Below are 8,598 nucleotides of genomic sequence, written 5' to 3' on the forward strand. Positions count from 1 at the left end.
AATTTAATTTGTACAGTAATTTGAAAAAGCTGCCCTGCATTTTGAAACATTCAATAGAATTCAGTAAATAGCAAAGCTGTTAGTTTCATTACTTTATATTCATGTGATAAATTTACAAATGGCAATTAAATTTAACAAGCGTTTGAGCCTCACAGTCTCATCGCACATTTTTCCTGATCATAACACTCTCAAGTCTAACTAGCTCTACACTGTTATACAAGAACAATGCTCTTTCTTAATTTCTCCTACATGGATCATCAACTGTGAGGATGCTGACTTTTTGCTTGCGAGATGCAGCAGGAGCTTCACTTTTCTCAATGTCATGTACACAGCCATCACGGGCATGAAGATCCACTTAAAAGGTTCCCATTTTAAAACAAGTTAACTGAATGAGAAGCCTGCTTTTGTTATCGCTGTCTGAAATCAAGGACAGATTGTCTAAAACATTCCCCAAAAAAGTCTAATTTCTTATTAAAAAACAAAGACGTTTTAAAACATAAAAGGCACCAAAATCTAATAATACATGGCCTGTGTGGCCTTGTAATAAATACATGTTTTTGTATTATTTTCTCCATAAAATATGATCCAGTTTCACCCAAATCAGTGAAAAAAGTTGAGGCCCCCAGAAACACTCCACTCTGTGAACGGATATATTCTTCCCAGCTCTGCTGTGTCTTAAGGGAGAAAGTCTTTCATATGACACAAATTTAGCAAAACCCATGAGTGCAAAATGCGTCATCAAAAGTTTCAAATTGTTTTCCAGGAAAGGACAAACTCTGAAATAGCGTTAAAAATACCCGAGAATAACTACAGTTTTGCCATTGTTGGTCCAGATACTGGCGCACAGATGACATATAGTGCAATATATATATGATATAACCATCGAAATATTGATTTTGACTAGGCGTGGTAGGTGAGAAAATCATCCTCCTTCTGCCAACACTGATATCAGACTGAGTAAGAAGACACTGCTAAAGAATCAGCAAAGAGAATCTGTTCAATATCCAACTTAACTTCACCACAGTCATTTGTGAAAGAGCATTTACTGCAGCTCATCAATCAGCCAGGACACACGTGTCAATGTTTGGATCCATGATGTTCCTGTGCATCAGACTGGACAAGAGGAGACTGGTGTGTGTGTGTGTGTGTGTGTGTGTGTGTGCGTGTCTTTGTCAGTGTCTGCGTGTGTGTGTGTGTGTGTGTGTGTGTGTGCACAAGCACATTCTTTTATGCACAGAGGAATCCACACAGTGAATCTTACCATATGCTCAAGGCAGTGTGCCTATAACTTGTGGAGGACTAGATAGGGGAGGTGTTGCTATCAAACTGCAGCTGATATCAGTTTTGTCGGCTTGCAGAATTAATGTCAGTTTGAGGCAGGCACGCTCTACTTCCTGTCGTTGGTTTCAAACAATTGTATCAAGCCAAGTGTAACCGTAGAAGCGCTCAAGCTGTGTTTCTGGGAATGCTGCCATGGCCAAGCTGGCGCACGGCTGGCATGCACACTTAGACGCGCATTTAAACACTAACACACAGACACACACACACACACACACACACACACACACATTGGTTATATTATACATGTGAGGACCCTTTTTTGAGCTAAATCACATGCTAACTTCAACCATTTGTTTTGACCTTAAGGGAACTTACATTTGAAAAAACTGTGAATTTTTAATTGATTCTTGCAATGACAGAAGCAGAGAATCACACACACACACACACACACACACCTGCTCACCAGGGAAGCCCAGCCCACCCAAAACAAAGCAGACTTTTAATGAAAATGGGAGGTTGCATTAACAGTGTCAGTAGCCTCAGAAGAACCTGACTCTGAAGCGTTGCAAGTGTCAAGCAGAGGGATTCTGCTGTGTTCACAGTTTGGGATTTAAAACATACTTTCAACTAGTGACAGAAAAAAATGAAGATGGCCTGCTGTTTCCACAATTACTGCACAATAGATGATTCATCCTCGCAAAGAACAAGCTCACAAAACATCTCTTCTTAAGTGCAACTTAAGGAAAACTTTCACCAAACTCATTAAAAAAAAGTTTGTGTTTGTTCTGTTACCTTTCTCCCAGTGTTTTTAGTTTTCTCGCTGTCAACAAGATGTAGCTGGGTTAGCCAATTTCTTCCCCTTCCTAAACGTATTTTTGTGGGAACTGTGAGTTATGGCTCAGGGGGGAAATTCACAAAGGTAGCAGAGGCGGGATGGCCGACCTAACCTCTCCAAAGTATTCATGAGACGACAGCGGCTCTCTAATTGTCTAATATGTGACTGGAGAACTGCTTTTCCCAATAAATGTCCTGACCTTTTTTTTTTCAGAGGAACTTTTTAACAGCCCTATCTGTCTTTTCTTTAAACCTCTGGGGTGTAGACTCGAATTCAAACCTCTGCAGAGAGAATGATCAATGTCTTGTACTGACTACATTATCTACAAACATTTTAACTGTTAATTTAAGGTAGGGCTGGGTGATATGGTAAAAAGTTGTATTTAATGATAGTGTATTTTGTATTTAACAAAGCCATGCATTAAAATGGCATAATTTGAAGCTCGGACAGTAACAGTATATATCACGGTATAGTTATTTTTCTTAAAATGCTAATGCTAATAAAAATTCTTCTGAAAGGCTAAAACCCTGGTATGGCAACTGCATGACAAATATTACTGTACTCCTATTACACAGCTATATCAAATATTCACTTCTGATTGGCCGATTACAGCATGCTAAAGTCTGTTATTTCTGGATAGCAGACTATTGCTAGTGAGAACAGTCCATTGCTATGGGCGCAGTTCTGATCATAGACTATGAAGGAGCAATAAAATTATTTTTAATTAATATTTTGTGGCAAATTATCAATTTTCTTAAGTAAGTAGTCATGTAATAAGCGAGATAATGCACAGTGTGTGGGTCATTAATGTGGAGTAAATCTCTCGAGGGTGATTCAAGACCTGCACCACACTATCTGGGTTTATTTTTCAAAAATGACCTATTCACTGTACATTAGCCCTTACTTATTATAAGTGCATATTTCACCAAACCAGAGGGGTTTTAAGAACACTTAACGTGTAAAACTGTCATAGTCATTTTTTTAAAAAAATCCAAAGCCTTTTATCAAGTATATCAAGTATTACCACCCCTTCTAACCACTGTACTCCAACATGATTTGCCGATTATTGTTTTCTGCTCAGTGACACCTTTTTGTGGCCAAGCAAAGTAAGGTAACAGTAGAGTCAAAATTTATACCATAGGGCAAATTTATACCAGTGCAGTGTCTATACTGTCTATACCGTCCCCCACTAAGTTAAATTAAGTCATTGCATTCATTGATCTGGCTGCTAGACAGTACCACCATGTTCAAACAGGTCTTTAATTAGAATTTTGACCTTCCATTTCTCTAGTCTTACAATAAAGGCCTTCAAAGCCTTGCAGTTGGCATTCAAGGTTAAACCATTCAGGCTGATAAACAAAAAACACAAACCCAGAAAATACTCTAAGTCCGCCTGCATGCCTCTAAGCTCTACATTTGCGTGTTCGCTTGAGCTTCACATTCAGAAAAGCTTTTAGGCACTGAGCCCCATTTGTTCAATTCAGTCAGTGAAAAGCAAAATGGCAAGCTTTTTCCAACCTGAGGACGTCTTCCACAATAAAGCCCTTTGACCTGGCCAGCTGGGTCAGAAAGCTTCTCCTGCTGCGGCCCATTTTCCTCTCCACCAGGTACAGCCTGACATCCTCAAACTTCACCTCTTCACGCCTGGGAACACCGGCCTCCACTGGTCTCGACCTTTTCCTCACGCGAGGCGCGATAGGAGTGTGAAACATGTCTTTTGAGGTGATCTACCCAAAGTATTTCTGCACCTCTAGGAATTTCTGCTTTTTTGAGCTTTTTTTGTTCTTGTGTGCCACTTAACTTCCATCCAGGAAAAACACCCACTTTGGTAATGCCACAGTTGTTTATTTCACAGTTGACGAGGTGTTGTTTTTTTTTTTATTTGCCTGGCAGCAGGAGAGTATGTCAGTTAGAGCAGGGCTGGTTAGAGCTGGCAGACAGGAAAAGGCTCTGGCAACAGGTGTTGAGGATTTGGTGTTTACCAAAAACCACCTGCCAGGATCGAATGACTGAAGATGGAAGCAGAAAAAAAAATAAAAACACTCTGTTGGCAGGGCATTATTCACTTCCTGTAAAAGTTGTTCTGCGCACACACGTTTGGAGGAAGCAAACAGCAGCTGATCTAGCTGCTTCTTAAAAAGCATCTCAAAAGTTTCCATGCAGTTGAAACTCCACTCTTGGCTGGAGTAAAGTCTCTCTCCTGGGAGACGCCTGAATTCTGGTCACCTCACAAACCTCTCACACCTGTCCTGCCATGTCCGGTTCGTCTCGCCACTCACCGTCTCATTATGTCCGGACCAAGTCTCCACCATCTGCTCCACCGCTTTAATTAGCTTACTGCCTAAAATGAGAGCCTTTGTGGACATTTCCCCTGAGATCCCACAAGCTCATACACGGCCTTTGCACACTCGCAGGTACAGTATGAGCAAGCCATGAACATTTATCCAGGGAGAGAAATTTCATATGCGGTGGTCAGGAAAGCAAACTGACTGGATTTAATCTGTTTAACTCATTTATTCCTTCTGTTTCCAAAGAGGTAATTACAACACGAACCATTGTCTCATGTTGTTTTGATTTCTCTGCAACAGCGGTCAACAATGTGAAAGAAAAGGTTTAAATGCCACCGCTCTGTAATTATCTACAAGAATGCATCTGCTTCAGTAGACCAAATAGGAATGATTTGTTGATTTAGGCGAAGGGGGGGGGGAATCATTACAAGCCTTGATTCTACATCTAATTACCAAAGCCTCTGTTCATTTCTTCACTTTAATAAGCACACCTTGCCTCTGTCAGCTAGACGAATTTATTACACTGCTCTCATTAACATGGAGTTCTGAGGGTTAACGGGTGTCACAGGGCAGACGTGACTAATTGTTTGACTGTTTACCCCAGCCAATCACTCAGCTTTATATGAGGATGCTGGCCCCCGTCCAAACTGAGACCGATGAAATTCTACCAACGCTGAGACAAATGGCTCTTACATCGCCAGCGGCAATCACTGCAAGAGCAGCGAACCCAGTTCCTCAACTAAATTTCTTCAGTAGCTCTGTGGATGCATGATAAAAATGTCAGATAATTGTTTAGAATTATCGTAAATAGCAAGTGAGATCGAAACTCAATCAAACCCACAAGACTTCCTTAAGTAAAAGTAGAAGCCTCATACCATCAAAATATTCTATTGCAATTAAAAGTTCTGTATTCAAATAAATAGAAAGTGCACTTAAAGTATTAAAAGTTACACTACTCATTACGCAGAGTGGCCCCTGGCCCTTATATTACAATATTATTGGATCATTATTACTTCTTTCAAGGAGGTTATGTTTTGATTTGTTTGTTTGTTTGTTTTGTGTTGTCTATGATGATATGAACTTAGGTTGTTGTGCATGCATCAACCCTTCATATCTTAAGTGTGCTGCAGCACAACATACAACAAACCATCAGAGCCACATCAAATATGACTTCAGAAACAAATGCAGCAGGTCTGTCAGAAATAAACAATGTCTCAATTATCCTCACTGTTTTTTCAAGTGGTTGCGCTTGCAGATTTACATACTAAGACTGCAGGACTGGATTTGTTTCTTAAGAAGTTTAGTGTTAAAGTTGGTTGGGGTCAAACAAATTCTGTTTTGTTCTTTATTCATACAGTCTATGAAGATGCATTAAATTTTCTAAACATAAAATATTGCTGTATGTAAAATTTTGATCTGTAAAGTAATTAAGTCTGTTTATTCTTTATGGTGTATATATGGTATTTTGTATTTTATCTTGTTAATATTGTTTTATATCTCCTCTTGTTAATATTGCTTGTTTACTTATTTATTGTGTATTGTTTTTTACTGGCACTGCTTTCCATTTTTCTACTCACTTTGCTGCTGTAACACTGCAAAATTTCCCCTGTTGTAGGACAAAAAACTACTTAACTACTCTTAACTACTTGTATAAAGGTACATACAGTATATACCGTCAATGAATGCCTCAAACAAGTGTGGAACACAATCATTTTAAAGCCATATACACATTTTTTCACCACTTGAAGGCAGTAGAACAACCTAAACACAAACCATATCACTTAAAATTTGAAATGGCTAACATGTTAATATAGAAACACATCCAGCAGACACAGACCATCATTAATATCACTTGGTGATCAGTTTCTGGCAGCTTCACAAATGCTTACAGTTTTTCCTTTGGGATTTTGCTCAATTCTCAAATGAGAATCACATAACAGTAAGTTCAATTCTCTGAACAGTTAGTTTGTTGTTCAAAACAGAGTGGAAGTTCTCATTCTTTCACGCAAACTGCACATGTCTTGACATGTGTCCAATAAAGTAAATTCAGTCGTTTAAAATTTGCACAATAACCACTTGCACATGGCTTGTTGACCAAAACTAATGAGCTGATTCTCACAACTTGTGAACATTAGCTATCACATGCAAAATGATCAATTGAACTACCGAAATGTGTCAAACATACATGTAGATTTTATAAATATCTATGACATATAATGTTTGTGATGTTGGTTAAACTGGCAAATAACCTGCCAGGCGACAGTAATGAACCTGCAATCAGCAAATTTACTATATATGAGTTTTTATCCACAGTTTCAGTAACTTGGTTTTGAAGCATAAATGAAACGTCTCGGGTGACTTACTACTTTTTGCAAACATGCAATAGAGTTGTGATGTTCCATTAAGCAGATGTGACAGTTGCACTTACAGTTTAGAAAATGTTATGACTGTTGTGAAAAATGAGTTAAAGTGATTGAGAAAAACTGTAATATTCACTCACACTTTTATCTCTGTTTTGTCTCCACGCCTGAGAAATATCGGGCTGTGCCGATGATAAATGTTCCACTTAGCTCACTAGCGAGTTGCAGACTTTTTTAGCAGGTTGGTGCTAGGAGGGATGGGGATTAGAGCTTGAGGTCTGTGCCTAAACCCGACGGGACCCAATGGGCTTGGGTCAGGTCAGGCCATATTTCTCACATATTTCATGGGCTGTAGTATTTTTATTATTATTAGTAGTAGTAGTAGTAATCACATTTTGTCTTTGTTTTTCACATTTTTCTCCACAGTTTTGTCATTGCCAATTCAAATTCCTCTCATGTATTGTCCTTGTCACTGCCAACTCCTACTCTTTGGTCCATAGAGGGAAGCTTGTTAAGAAAAATGTTAAATGGCTGTAATCGGGTTCAAGATGATCATAATAATGAGGCACGGATGCGGGTCGGTTCGGACAGAATTTGGGTGTTTTAGGGCTTAACTTTTCAGGCCCGATTAAAGTTGTAATAGAGATAGGTAGACAGACAGACAGACAGACAGATAGACAGATGTTGGTACCCCTATGGTGTCGAGACATGCCAGGTCCAGTGGGCATTAGATATGTTGGAATCAATAGTCAACAGAGCATCAAACAGGGAGAAAAAGCACAGCCTCAAGGTAAGTCTTATTATCCAGTTTTCTTACTGAAGAGTTGCTGTTTTGTCTCATCAATATTTCAGCTTTGAGAATACTTCCGAACCAAGTCAAAAGGATGCACTGAAAGAAACCCCTGCTAACAAAGCAAAATGATATAAAAAGAAGAAATTATTTTCTATTGTTCTATTTGATGTTCCCTTTTATTGATTTACATGTGTTAAGGAAGTGTGTGACTGTGTTTTAAAGTTATATTTATTATCTGGGGAGTTTTCAATTTGCTGTTGATTAATGAGAGGATCAAAAACGTGCTCACCATTACTGAAAATAATTGGAAAATGTAGAAAATGAGGTAATTACAACGTCCATTTTGAAAGGGGATGACTCTGTTTCAGACCACAAAGGCTCCCACTCATCTTAATCGTCTTCAGTTCCTCCCTTAACAGAACAGTTCTGCATTTTGGGAAACACTTCAATTAGCTTTCTTGGCAAGGGTTAGACAAGAACCCTTGTAAAATCACAACTGTCGTTTGAAGATTCCTGCTCATGAAAAGAAACCAGGTACAACTGATGTTTTGTTTTATTTTGTTAGCCAGGCTAGCTGTGTCCGCCTGCTTCCAGTCTTAATGCTAAGCTAACCACCTGATCAGCTCATACTTGCAAATGTGTGAAAGTCTTCTCATCTAATTCTCAGCAAATAAGGAATATTTTCACCTTACTAGAACATGTAAGTATTTTAAGAGCCTAAGTTTATTTTCTTCTCGACCAGAGTTAAAATGAGAAGATCAACATTATTCTTGTGTCTGTGTGGAAACAGCTATGGGTCTGTCCAAAGTTGACAAAATCCACAGCCCCCTCTTGCATATTCAAAATACCGTAAGTGGAAGTTTTCTGAAAGCATGATTTCACACTTTCCATTTGGAGGCTGCATTTACCCTTGCCCACATTACCCACAGTAAACCCACATCTTCCTACAGTGGGCCCATATGAGCATGTTGGGCAGTAAGTAAGGCCCAATACTGGCTTACCCGCTTTTTTGAGGGCAGGCCCATTATATAAGGTGTCCAC

General features: G+C 39.1%; 1 protein-coding gene across 2 annotated transcripts in view; it reads right to left on the reverse strand.

Annotated features, from left to right (window-relative positions):
- The window catches only part of dntt (deoxynucleotidyltransferase, terminal), a 92,590-nt gene extending 88,762 nt beyond the window's left edge, over positions 1-3,828 (reverse strand). For both annotated transcript variants that reach the window (XM_084735726.1, XM_084735725.1), the window contains exon 1: positions 3,635-3,828. In XM_084735726.1, the coding sequence (XP_084591852.1) occupies positions 3,635-3,828 (194 nt within the window). The remainder of the gene's footprint in view (positions 1-3,634) is intronic.
- Between the last annotated feature and the right edge of the window lie 4,770 nt (positions 3,829-8,598).

The sequence above is a fragment of the Lutjanus erythropterus genome, chromosome 14, assembly GCF_056507025.1.
Source record: "Lutjanus erythropterus isolate fLutEry1 chromosome 14, fLutEry1.hap2, whole genome shotgun sequence".
Lineage (NCBI taxonomy): Eukaryota > Metazoa > Chordata > Actinopteri > Lutjaniformes > Lutjanidae > Lutjanus > Lutjanus erythropterus.